Source organism: Vicia villosa, linkage group LG1 (genome assembly GCF_029867415.1).
Source record: "Vicia villosa cultivar HV-30 ecotype Madison, WI linkage group LG1, Vvil1.0, whole genome shotgun sequence".
In the NCBI taxonomy this organism is placed as follows: domain Eukaryota; kingdom Viridiplantae; phylum Streptophyta; class Magnoliopsida; order Fabales; family Fabaceae; genus Vicia; species Vicia villosa.
The window spans coordinates 250,446,277-250,460,061 of record NC_081180.1 but is presented as its reverse complement, the minus strand read 5'-3'; the positions used below and the strand labels follow the sequence as shown (position 1 = coordinate 250,460,061).

The 13,785-nt window shown below is 33.4% G+C and overlaps 1 protein-coding gene and 1 long non-coding RNA gene across 2 annotated transcripts; both read left to right on the top strand.

Moving 5' to 3' along the window:
* The first annotated feature begins 627 nt into the window (after positions 1-627).
* Positions 628-4,071, top strand: LOC131599109 (chaperone protein ClpB1-like). The gene is made up of 5 exons (XM_058871586.1): positions 628-1,783; positions 1,891-2,072; positions 2,147-2,781; positions 3,027-3,504; positions 3,754-4,071. The coding sequence occupies exons 1-5, from the start codon at positions 628-630 to the stop codon at positions 4,069-4,071; spliced, it is 2,769 nt and encodes a 922-aa protein (XP_058727569.1).
* Positions 4,072-8,781: 4,710 nt separating this feature from the next.
* On the top strand, positions 8,782-9,281 carry LOC131625653 (uncharacterized). Its single transcript, XR_009290917.1, has 3 exons — positions 8,782-8,919; positions 9,029-9,099; positions 9,184-9,281. It is a non-coding gene; the product is annotated as an uncharacterized LOC131625653 (long non-coding RNA).
* Positions 9,282-13,785: the final 4,504 nt, after the last annotated feature.

Below are 13,785 nucleotides of genomic sequence, written 5' to 3'. Positions count from 1 at the left end.
AACTCAAGCACCATCAACATTTCAAATCAATCCACCAAATTTCGAGAAAATAAATTTGTGATTTTTTTTTTAGAGATTTTTTCTTAAATCGACCATTAACCATTTAACCCTAATTAAAAGTGAACAAAATCAACATATACTTTTCATAGAGCCAATTCTATTTCATACTAAAAAATAATTCAAAAAATAATTTGGCACCTCCTCCCAAAACGGAAAGAAAAACGAAAAGACGTGAACAAAAAGTGCACCCTTATAGCTTTTCTGCTCCCATAAATCTTCTTTCACTACTTGCTTTCTGAAATTTTCTTTTCTGTTTTCTTCCTCTACCAAAGGTACGTTCAACTCTTTTTATACTTTTGTTCATGCATTTTTTCATTGAAAACAAAGTATTCACACAGTAACTATAAGTCAACTAGGGTTTTCACCGTACATGTTTACTATCATGCTTGCCGTGCTTTTTAAACCCTACGTGCAAAATACTTGAAAATGATGAAATTGTGTGATATCGTCGATGCGGTTGCGGAGTGCAATTGTTATTAAACATGCAATCATTCTAGGTTGATAGTTTCTTTGTTCAGATTCTAGGGCTATATTTGTTTTTTTTTTTTTTGGTAATGCAGGTTGAAAATGAATACAGAAACGTTTACTCACAAAACAAACGAATCGATTGCTGGTGCACATGAACTTGCAAAGAGTTTAGGACATGCTCAGTTGAATCCACTACACCTTGCATCAACTTTGATTTCTGATGCCAATGGTATATTATTCGAAGCAATTTCCAATGTTGGTGGTGAAGAACAATCACGCGCTGTGGAAAGAGTTTTGAAACAAGAATTGAAGAAATTGGCTACTCAATCTCCTCCACCGGATGATATACCTGCAAGTTCTTCGATTGTTAAACTCATTAGGAGAGCACAGGCGGCACAGAAGTTGCGCGGCGACTCTCATTTAGGGGTTGATTTGTTGATATTGGAAATTCTTGAGGATTATCAAATTGGTTTCTTGTTGAAACAATGTGGCGTGGATGTTTCTAAGGTTAAAACGGAGGTTGAAAAGCTTCGTGGCGGCGGTAAAGAAGGGAAGAAAGTCGATAGTGCTTCTGCTGACATGAATTTTCATGCTTTGAAAATTTATGGTAGAGACTTGGTTGAACAAGCGGGGAAACTTGATCCTGTTATTGGGCGCGATGAAGAGATAAGAAGAGTTGTGCGGATTTTGTCAAGAAGGACAAAGAATAATCCGGTTCTTATCGGTGAGCCGGGTGTTGGGAAAACAGCCGTTGTCGAAGGACTGGCTCAGAGAATAGTTAAAAGAGATGTTCCGAGCAATTTGGCCGATGTTAAGTTAGTTGCTTTGGATATGGGTGCATTAGTTGCTGGTGCTAAGTATATGGGAGAATTTGAAGAGAGGTTGAAGGCGGTTTTGAAAGAAGTAGAAGATGCTGAAGGGAAGGTTATTCTTTTCATCGATGAAATTCATCTTGTTCTTGGCGCTGGTCGAACTGATGGAGCGATGGACGCTGCCAATCTTTTCAAGCCTATGCTTGCTCGTGGCCAACTTAGATGCATTGGCGCAACAACTCTTGATGAATATAGGAAATACGTGGAAAAGGATGCAGCATTTGAAAGGAGGTTTCAACAGGTTTATGTTGCGGAACCTAGCGTGCCTGATACGATTAGTATTCTTCGTGGATTAAAAGAGAAATATGAAGGTCATCATGGTGTTAGAATTCAAGACCGCGCAATTGTTATTGCAGCTCAGTTGTCTAGTCGGTACATATCTGGTGCGCGTACTCTTTGTACTCTCTTGATGTTTGTTTCTTTTGATATTAATGATATATGTGTTGAATGTGGATGATTTTTGTGACATAGCGTTTTTTCGTTTCTTAAGGGCGCTATCTTCCTGATAAGGCAATTGATTTAATCGACGAGGCTTGTGCGAATGTTAGAGTTCAACTTGATAGCCAACCGGAACAAATTGACATCCTTGAAAGGAAGAGAATGCAACTGGAAGTTGAACTTCATGCTTTGGAGAAAGAAAATGACAAAGCTAGCAAAGCTCGTCACGCAGATGTAAGTATGGTAGCATCAATTTTGATGATGTATTGTGTTATTTCGACGGTTCTAATTGTTGATATTATTTATAGGTGCGGGAAGAACTTGACGATATAAGAGACAAGCTTCAGCCTATGATCATGAAGTATACAAAAGAGAAAGAGAGGATTGATGAGATTCGAAGGCTGAAGCAGAAACGGGAAAAGCTTATCTTGTCGCTAGAGGAGGCTGAGAGGCGGTATGATCTAGCAAGAGCTGCAGACCTACGATATGGCGCAATCGATGAGGTGGACAATGCAATAAAAAAGCTTGAAGGGAGCAGTGATGGGAACGCAGATGAGAGTTTGATGTTGACAGAAACTGTTGGACCAGATCAAATAGCTGAGATTGTTAGCCGATGGACCGGTATACCAGTGACTCGGCTCGGCCAAAACGAGAAAGAAAGGTTAGTTGGACTTGGTGACAGATTGCACAATAGAGTTGTGGGACAAGACCAAGCGGTTAATGCTGTTGCTGATGCTGTGTTGAAATCAAGAGCTGGTTTAGGAAGACCTCAACAACCAACTGGTTCCTTCCTATTCCTCGGTCCAACCGGTGTTGGTAAAACAGAACTTGCTAAGGCTCTTGCTGAACAATTCTTTGATGATGAAAATCAGTTGGTGCGAATGGACATGTCGGAATACATGGAACAACATTCTGTATCAAGGTTGATTGGTGCACCACCAGGGTAAGTTATCGTTAATAGCACCGTCACTAATGACCATTTTACAAATGTTCCCGATGAAATCTAAAAAAAGCATGTCTGTGTCAGTGTCAGACACCGACACTTCTGATTACGCTAAATTTATTCATTTTTTCAAATTATTACTGTTGTCGTCGTGTTAGTGTCAGTGTAATGTCCGGTGTCTGTATCTGTATGGGTGCTTTATAGATGTTAAAACCAAAATTAACATTGTGAATTGAATTTTTCAGATATGTTGGACATGAGGAAGGTGGACAATTGACAGAAGCTGTAAGGAGAAGGCCATACAGTGTAGTACTTTTTGATGAAGTAGAGAAAGCACATACATCTGTATTCAACACTCTTCTTCAAGTCTTAGACGATGGAAGATTAACCGACGGACAAGGCAGAACCGTGGATTTTAAGAACACAATCATTATCATGACCTCAAACCTCGGCGCCGAGCATCTCCTAAAAGGACTTTCAGGAAAATGTACCATGCAAGTTGCTCAAGACAACGTAATGCAGGAAGTAAAAAAGCATTTCAGGCCAGAATTGTTGAACCGGCTTGACGAAATTGTTATATTCGATCCTCTTTCTCACGATCAATTGAGGAAGGTTGCAAGATTGCAAATGAAGGATGTTGCTAGTCGTCTTGCTGAAAAAGGAATTTCATTGGCAGTTACAGATGCAGCAATAGATTATATACTCGCTCAGAGCTACGATCCTGTAAGTTTTTTTTTTATCTATATAGTCTCATAAGCACTTGTAATACTATTTAGAAGAACTATGTTATATTGTTACTATTAGCTCATTTGACTAAAGCGTTGACATTATTAGGTTGAATGTCATCACCAGAGTGCTACCAGAGTCTCTCTGTTGTGTGTATGAGTTTCAAGTGGTTATTATACCACTTCGTCTTCATAATTTTTTGGTTGTTACTACTAACTCGGAATTTTGATTGTTGTCGTGATATAGGCGTATGGTGGTAGACCAATTAGAAGGTGGATTGAGAAGAAGGTGGTGGTAGAGCTATCTAAGATGCTTATAAGAGAAGAAATTGACGAGAATACAACGGTTTTCATTGATGCTGATCCCAAGGAAAGTGGTTTGGTATACCGTATCGAAAATAATGGATCTATTGTTATTGCTGAAAATGGAGTGAAGTCAGATATTTTTATTCAGATACCAAAAAGTGATGCTACTAGGCCTGCCAAGAAAATGAGAATTGAGGGAATTAATGATAATGATGATGAAGATGATGATGTTTTAACGTTAGAGTTTCCTTCAAAATAAGTTAAATGTAGAAAGTAAGTTTTATGAGTTGTAATTTATTATTATTATTTTTCTTTTGAGAAAAGAGTTACTCATGTTTATTTTGTGTTCATGTGAGTTGATCATGTGAGTTCAATTTAAGTCGTCCTTTATAGGATTTAGTTATTTTGATTTTTTAGGCACCTTCTATCCGTTTTATTAGGCACTCTCTAGTGCATTCACTTCTTTTGAAAGTTTTCATCGTAGGACTATTTATAAGCTATCTTTTCTATCAATAAATTAATTCAGTTGCCAGAACTCTCCAATCGTTAACACAAACAATATATATTGGTCAATTTAATTTTAAATATATTATTTAAAATATAAAATTAAATTAAATATTTTTTTAAAATATTTTTTTGATTAGAGTAAATTAGAGTTGCTGACCTATATAATATTTTAAAACAAGAATAAATGTTAAAGAGGGATGAGCAATTAAATTCATTTTTAAAGGGTATCCCACTAAAAATCTTAAAAACAGATACTAGTATAAACACGAATACCTATCTACTAAAATAAGTATGAGCGCATGTATGTGAATTTTAATACACACTCCGTCTAATATCTGTATAATTTATATTTATATATTTTAATTTTTGTTATTATATACATGTTTATTAATTTTATTAAATATATTATTTTTAAACATATATGCATTTTAGTATATATATGTATTTATTTTTTAACTCAACAATAATATTTTTTTAATATTGTTATAAATTTTATTATATTTTTTATAAAGTTTGTAACAATTTAGTGTTTACAATAACGTCTGTAGCAATATCAAAAAAATTCTAACAATATTTAGTTATTTAAAGTTTGCAATGAAGTTTTTAAAACATTATAAAGTTTGTAACAATAACATCTTTGCAGTTTTTTTCAATTAAAAAAAACATCTTTGCATTTTTATACTCTTGTTTTTAAAAAATATGATTTCTTTTTATATAAAAAAAATTGAATTGGTATTGATTATTTCATAAAAAAAGATAATAATAAAAAGTTATTAAGTATAATTTTATTTAAGACTAATAATGTGAAGAAGAGTTATGTTTACGTATAATATCTAGGATATGGATGACAATGGATATGATTTGGGCACTGTACTATAGTATCCGTCCTTATATCCGTACTTAAAAAAATTCACGTACCAGAGTTCAAACCCGCGTGGGTATCAATATTCATACCCGTATCTGTATTATGTGGGTACCTCAATGACTATACCCATACTCCTTTATCCATATTTATAGTAAAATTAAATCATTTAACTATAAAAATATCATATAATTTAACTTTTTAATAATATTAAAAAAATTATGCATGTTATTGTTGAGTTAAGAAACAAATTAACACTTTTATTAAAAATATGTAATGATTTAATAATGATATATTTTTAAATTTTTTCAAAAACATGTATATTTTTATACAATATTAATATAAATGACATTATAAAAATATGTAGTGCGGATATAAGGTGGGGTGGATAGTAAGGTATCCGTGTCTGCACCAGTGGCGGATCCAGACATTTTGTATAATGGGGACAAAAATTAATATAGTAAATTTTTTCTTTAATACATAAATAAGAGTTTAAAATATTGTAATTTAAAAATAAAAATTTTAAATTTGTAATTATGGTGTGATTTGTCACAATTTTTCTATTTATTAAAAATAAAATAAAAACTTAAAATAAAATTTAATAGATAAAAATGTTGATATAAACAATATGAAATAATTATATATATTTTTAGTATTTGAAAAAGAGATAAAAGTATTATTCAAAAAAGTGAAGATGATAAAAAAAAATCTAAAAAAAGAAATAAAAGTTCAATAATGTTAAGATACTCTTTTAATATGCTCCCTTTTGATTAGTTAAATTTTTATATAAAATCCATCAAAGTATTTGATTCCTGTAAATTAAGAGAAACTTTAATAAATTGTAATAGACAGAAAACATGTTGGATGGTATAATCCCATAATTTCTTAAGTAAATTGTGTATGTTAGGTAATGAAAAAAATAACAAGTATAAAATATTACCTTACAAATTATATAGAAAGTAATAAGATTCTATAATGACATTGAATGAATTTTATAAAGTAAGAAAATTCAAGCAGGCAGTCAGATAAGATATGATTATTAGAACACAACAAATAGTGTGATGCAATGAATAAAATATAAAAAATTGTGGGGGCAGGCTTCTCTAAACTTGATATAGAAAGAAAGAATAATTAGTATTGTCAAAGAAAAAGAAAATTATATGGTGGGGGCTTAAGCCCCCATATAAATGTACATGCATCTGCTCCTGGTATGCACCCATACCCGCATATTTTAATGAATAATTACGTGTCCGTACCTATTACGGGTTTTTATCCTATCCGATATAGGTATTCAATGGAGATGAGCCAAATTGCCATCCGATAAGAATCTTTCATTTAATAAAAGGAGAGAGTGAGTGTTATTAAATAATAAGAATAATAGGTTTAGAAAATGCCAATTTACTTTTCAAAAAACGGATATAATTCTAGAAAGAATTTAATGAATAATTAAAGTTTTAAAAAGAATTTAGTAAATAATTAAAGGTTTAAAAAGAATTTTATACATAAAGTCAATAAAAAAGAAAACGTTGGGCTATAAATAATGGTCTAACACAAACATTCTCAAACATAAAAAATTCATTGAGATTGGAGTAATGGCAATGAGTCAAATCCAAAAATGTGTGGCGATTATGATCTTGATGATGGTGGTCTTTACAATACAAATTGAGTGCATCACTCAATCTCAAGACTTTGAGACAAACAAGCTCCCCAAAGGTTTATGTAAATTAAGATGTTTTTTTTATGACTGTAGTTCTAAAGCAGGCGACGATCTGTATAGCTGCATGAAATATTGTGTTAAAAATTGTTAGCAATAACAATATTATGATTCTTCATATGAATAATGGTATTGTTTTTTACTATTGTTTTTTTTTACCATTGTTGATTCATTGATTTTCTTTCATGCAAAAAAACATTTTTAAAGATGTTTAAGTTGTTATTTGGAATTGATTCTGAAGTAGTAAATTTCATGGTAATCAGAATCGTATCAGACTGGTCGGTTCATCTGGTCAGAAGAGGAATCGAAATTCCAATTGGTCTATTTGAATATGAAAATTGGCAAGTTATCAAAAAATTGGAAATTTAGACGATTTCTAAAGTCGTACCGGGATTTGCTTTTGATTTATAAAAAGTATGATAAATTTTTGTTTTGAATTAAAGTAATATTGATTTAGTTTTTTTCTTCTCCAATTACAACGGTACACATTACAAGAAAAAAAACTAAAATAAATATTATTTTCAATTCCTTTTCTCTATTTATTTGGTGAATAAAAATATAATAATACATAATATTTTTAAAAAAATTATTATTGAACTAAAAATAAATAATATAGAAATTAAATAAAACATAATAAAAATGAAATTAAAAAAATAGAATATATATCTTGTATAGCAAAATAATAATTGAGTTGGATTGATGCCAATGTCACTATTTAGAAAAATACTTTGACCAGTAATTTCATGTTTCCGTTAATATTAAATATTTTGATCAATCGATCAATAACTTCACACTACTAGAAATTTGGCCTACGGCCACGCTAAAATTTTCCACAGCTCAAAAACTGTGGCCACATATATGATTTGGCCATGGTTATCAAAGCGTAGACGTATGTTATAGAATATTGAATCCGGAGTGTAAAACTGTGGCCTGTACTTCAATTGTCACGGTTATATAACGGTAGATATTTTAAACCGCAACTAAAAAACCGAGGCCTATAATTTTCAGTTCAAACTGTGGCCAAAACCCCAAAAAAAACCCTCCAAAAGTTCCCTCTTTTTTTTTTTAGTTTCCCTCTATCTTTTAATATTTTCTTTTCCATTATAATATTCACTTCAAAATGTGACTCAAGCCCAAAAACACATACCCCTCCAAAATTTCCCTCTTTTTTTTTTGGTTCCCTCTCATTAATTATTTTCTTTTCTAATTTATTTAGCTTCTCTAATTAATTATTTTATTTTTTAATTTTTTTAATTAAAAAAAAGGAGAAAATTTTAAAAACATAAATACGATATGCTTACCTTCTCTTAACTCAAAGTTTGGATTCTGAAAACCTAGAAGGAAAATAAAAGAGGCGGAGCCTCTCTCTCCCGTCCTCACGCTCTCTGCTCTCTCTTCCGCGACGAACAACAACATCAGCGGCGCTTAATAAAGCTCAACCATGGTAGCTTTTTGTTCTCATCATCATCTCTCTTGCGAGCGACAACAACAACGATGGTCTTCGGTTCTCTCTCGCGAAAACGACGACAATAACAGAAAAATCTCTCTCTCGGTTTCTCACAGCGGCCATGGAATAAGCTTGAAGAATCTCACATACTCACGAATCCAGGGTATGCTTCTTCCGAAAATTTTCATTTTCCTCTCTTGGAGGGAGGTTTTGATCTAATTGTGTGTTCTGAGATCTGGTTTTGGTTTGTGTTTGTATTTTTCATTTTCTTTACTTCACATGCTCTTCTTTATTTCTTCGTCGTTTCTCTTGATTCCGTTTCTCAATTCTTTCTATTCATCAATTTTCATTTCATGACTATTTCAGTTCAAGATTTTAGTGTGTTCTTTAGTTTCGCTGATTGCGATTTTGTTGATTTGATTTTAACTTGTGTAGATCTATCTGGAGCATGTGTGGTGAATGCTGAATGGAGAAAGTAGCTACACCAAGTGTCATGCCTCCGAGTTCTCGTGGAATTTCATCGGTACCTCTAAAAGGTGCTTCTATTGCTAAAAGAAAGACGCCTTCAGAACTTAGGGTTAGTTTTCGGGCTCCCAACCCTAGTTTATTTATTCTAGTATTTATAACTGACATTTAATTCTGGTAGAGGAGTTTTTTATTGATGTTTATGCATAAATTCTTGGCAGGGAGAGCAGTTGAAGCGGGATATTTTTGTGGACTATACTGATGAATCTCCGACCTCGGCTGGTTCCTCGAAGTTAGTTTCAATAGCTTCTTACTCAATTCATTGTTTTATAGTTTGTTGGGGATTTACTTGATTTGTCACTTTATGTTTGCAAAGCTGCTGAGGTGGGTAATAGATTTAAAAAACCAGGATTATTTAAGGCCCCGAGATACAATGACACACAGCTTGATGATGTATTTTCTGCCAAGAAGCCGAGGTTTTTAGGTGCGTCTGGGAAGGAAAATGTAAAGGTTAACCTTTATTTTCTACCAATTGAAGATGTTGTGATCTGTTCTACTAGTTTAACCTTTATTTATTACATGATATAGTCCGGAGGCGTGTGCTGCAATCTTGTGGAAGAGTGCTAAAGCTGCTCCAAAGGTATATATATATATACAAAATCGATACTTGAATGTTTCGTTTTACAATGTATATATTCAATTATTTATTTCATCCTTGCAGGCTGCTCGGAAACTGAGGATTACAGCACCTGAATTGTGCAGATTGCAAATCATTGTTTTGTTATGTTTGGAGAGCTGCTATACAGAATTCAAATAAATTCATGACAGTGGAGGTGTAAGTTTTGTTTCTCTATCTATAAAGCCTATCTATGAAGCACGGACACAGGAAACACGACACCAACACTGATATGTCGACACCTCGACACTTGTAATAATTTGAAATTCGGCGCTTTGTATAAACCTTGTAGGATTATGAAGTGGAAACACGTATCTAATACTGATACGTATATGCACCAATAATAATTTTAAGAAAATGAAAGTAATCAATATAATCGAATGTGTATGCACCATATTTAGTTTTTTTTCTCCAATTCAAAACAACATAACTTTATGCTTTTTAAATCTATCAAGCAGTGCATATATTCTTTAGGTAAAGCTTCAAGTTCCTGGTTACTGACACAGTGGATGGACCCGATGCTTCCTCAAAGTGCATTCGTGTGAGATTGAATTCTGGTAAATCCAACAACAAAGACAAAAACTCTAGGAAACAAAAAGAAAGAGATGCAAGCAAGTTCCTTAGGTAATGTTTCTGATACCAGGCCTATTATTACATTAGAAGGGTTTATGCAAGTAGAAATAGAGGAGTAATAGGGAATAATACTCTAAACAACTGGCTGTGTTGTGTTTTAACAGCCAGTTTCTTAGTATATTTTGAAAATAAGAGAGTGGCGGATTATAGAGGTCACTGAGATGTTGAGGTTCTCTCGAATGCCCTGAAGACTTATATTTTTATATCTTCTTTTCTCTCTTTGTTCTATCTGAGATTGCTCTGATTCAAGAGAAAAGTTGTTGAGTAAGACCCTATATGTCTCTATCCTTAGTTCTTATTCACTGAGTCTATCAATTTCTAAGGCATTTTGTTTGATAATATATAAATTTAGTAATGCTCAATGTATTCCATACTGAGTTTTATATTAAAACAATTTTATTATGATATATCTTGTATTGGTGACTTTAATATACACCTTAATCTGCCCTCACTTGGACTTTTCTTATTTATTGTCTATTGATGTTGACTTTACTCCCAAATAAGTTCCTGTAGATATGGATGAAGCACTGGAAGCTGAATACAATAGTCTTCTTGATGACATGGTATTGCTTGTTGCCTAGAAGGGTGACCAGGCCATGCGAATGTCCCTTGAAGATGCGAATTTCCAAGTGTGTTTTGGGATGATGTTGTTGACTACTTTGAAGCAATAGATGAGGAGACAAGCAAATAATAAAGAGGTGAGCAAAGAGAGTATCATTTTTGTTTTACTAAATTCACCAAGTTTTGAAATTGAGGCTTCCGAGTTCCGACCGGAAATATGGACTTCAATTTAAGTATTGTCTTTACTAACACATATTTTATTCATGGCATTGGTATGTGTTATTGTTCTGTTTATTTGACTTGTTATTAGTTCATGTACTAAAACAACATGCATAAAGGTTAAGGGCTAAGGGACTGTTTGAGTTTGAGCTTATTTATGAGTATAAGCATTTGTGAGACTGGTTGACAGAGCTTATGATATGTTTTAAGATGTTTTCACCTTATTTTTATAAGTTTTCTATGATAATTTAGGAAAATAACTTATAGCTTATATGGAAAGAGTTTAACTATTTGTTATACATAGAAGAGCATTAACATAATATTATTCAAACACTTGATACTATTTGCAAATATTCACCAATGCAGATCACGCGCATGCTATTGAAGTTCTCAGCAGGCTTGGCTTGGAAGACCGCTTTGAAGGCATCATATGCTTTGAAACACTTAACCCTCTCAAGTCTTGCCGAGAAATCCTCTGTAAACCTTCTGTTGAAGCCTTTGAGGCTGCTATTAGAATCGCAAAAGTGGATCCAAAGAAAATGGTAAGACTAATTACTTGTATATAATTTTGTCCCTAGGCTTGAAAAATCTTGGAATCAATGCATGATAGTTCTCTTATATTTTCTGCATATTTTCTTTGAAGACAGTGTTAGAAACGTAGCAAGTGGGAAAGTAGCTGGATTTCACACTGATTGTAAGATACTATAATTTTCTATCTACGAGAAAATCTACTTAATTACTGCTATCATATGCAATGCAAGCTAACAAGTAACAACATATTGATGGCAGGCCGGTCGTTCAGATTTAGTGCCCGGTGCAGACCATGCTCTCAACAGCGTTCATAATATCAGAGAAGCGCTACCTGAAATATGGGAGGTTGAAGAAGGCAACCAACAGCAAAGAATCCAATCACTTGCAGTTGAAGCTACCGTCCACGCATAGGTTTAGCTTCGATAAAGTATTTTAGTAAGATTAACCGACAAATCAAGAGTTTCACCTCAGCAGAATTTTGTCTATTTAAATTACAATAATGTTGCAACTGTCTCCACAGTATAGTGGTGCTTAAATGTATGAATCTTGCAAATGGCATCACGAAATGGATGCGAGACTATTAAATGCAAAAGTTCTTAAGCATAAATTTATAATAGAAAATGACAATTATTGTTTAAGGATATTTATGTAATGATACAGAAATAAACCGTGGCAAGATAAATGGTTTAGAAAGCATAACATATAACAACGGTTTTAAATAGGTGGTTATAACCAAACCGTGGCTATATCTTGAACTAATACTGTGTCGTAAGCGTTAAAATGAAACTGTGGCTTTACCATATAGCCACAGTTTTGCAGTCATGGCAAATACAAACCGCGGCCTTAATCAAGCTACCTAAACCGTGGCCTAAAAATGCCACGGTTGTAAAAAAGGCGTGGTCTATATCAAAAAACCGTGGACTTTACTTTTGGCCACGGACGTATACTCCACCGTTGGATTTCCGTGGCCAAACCGTGGCCTCAGCGTTACGCCACGGTTATTTTGCATTAGGCCTCGGTTTTCTGGGCGTGGTAGGAGGCCTTTTTTTTTCTGTAGTGTCATGTTCCTGTTAATATTTAATATTTTGATTAATAATTTAAGTTCCCGTTAATATTCAATATTTTGATCATTAACTTCATATTCCCGTTAATATTCAATATTTTGATCAATAAACTTCACTTTTCCGTTAATATTCAATATTTCATCAGTAACTTCATGTTCCCGTTAATATTCAATATTTTGATCAATAATTCATGTTCTCGTTAATATTAAATATTTTATCCAGTAACTTCATGTTCCCGTTAATATTCAATATTTTAATCAGTAACTTCATGTTCCCGCTAATATTCATTATTTTGATCAGTAACTTTGTATTTCCGTTAATATTCCAAATTTATTCTCATTAATTTTTAATATTTTGATTAGTAACTTCATGTTTCCTTGATCAATAACTTCGTGTTTCCGTTAATATTCCAAATTTGTTCATATTATTATTTAAATAATTTATCAGTAACTTAATGTTTATGTTAATATTTGAAAATATTGACATCACTGCCTGGACCTGTGTGAGAAAATTGGAGGAAAAATGAGACATTGGAGTGCCCGTCTTTTAAGCTATGCTGGGAGGGTACAACTGATTCAAAGTACCATCTTTGGGGTTGCTAATTACTGGATGCAATGTATACCACTCCCAAAGTGTGTTCTAAAGAAAATTAATGTTATGTGTCGCACCTTTTTTTGGACAGGAAAAGATGTGAAGTCTAGAAAGTCTCCTATTGCTTGGGATAAAGTGTGTGCTCCACAGCAAAGAGGAGGGTTAAACATCATCAATTTGTATGCTTGGAACAAATCTTGTATGGGGAAACTGCTACGGAATCTCTGCAAGAAGGAGGATAATATGTGTGTGATATGGATCCACACATATTATGTCAAGGAGGGCAATGTTATGGATATTCAGGTCAAAGAATCTTTCTCTTGGATTTTCAAAAATATACTGCAGGTTGGGATCGTGTGAAAAGCATGAATCAATGGGAACCTATGAAACAGAGGAAGAAATATAAGATGAAGGCAATCTATACGCAATTCATGGAGCAACTTAATGATGTTGAATGGAAAGGTTTGATCATGGGAAACTATGCACGACCTAGGGCGAAGATTGTGCTATGGCTGCCCTGTCATGGCAGAATTGCCACCAAGGATAGGTTGCTGAAACTTGGAATGATAAAGGAAGCCAGGTGTGAATTCTGTCGTGAAAATGAAACACTGTAACACCTTTTCTTTGAGTGCAGTGGTACCAAAGGGGGGATGTGTTGGATTGGCTCCATATAGAGCATAGTGAGTATGGCTCAATGCAAGTG

Bases quoted from the DNA above. Each gene is read 5' to 3' on its own strand.
- LOC131599109 (XM_058871586.1), top strand. From the start codon at position 628: ATGAATACAGAAACGTTTACTCACAAAACAAACGAATCGATTGCTGGT. The intron at 1,784-1,890 runs GTGCGCGTACTC...TCGTTTCTTAAG, and splicing joins GTCTAGTCGGTACATATCTG to GGCGCTATCTTCCTGATAAG. The intron at 3,505-3,753 runs GTAAGTTTTTTT...GTCGTGATATAG, and splicing joins TCGCTCAGAGCTACGATCCT to GCGTATGGTGGTAGACCAAT.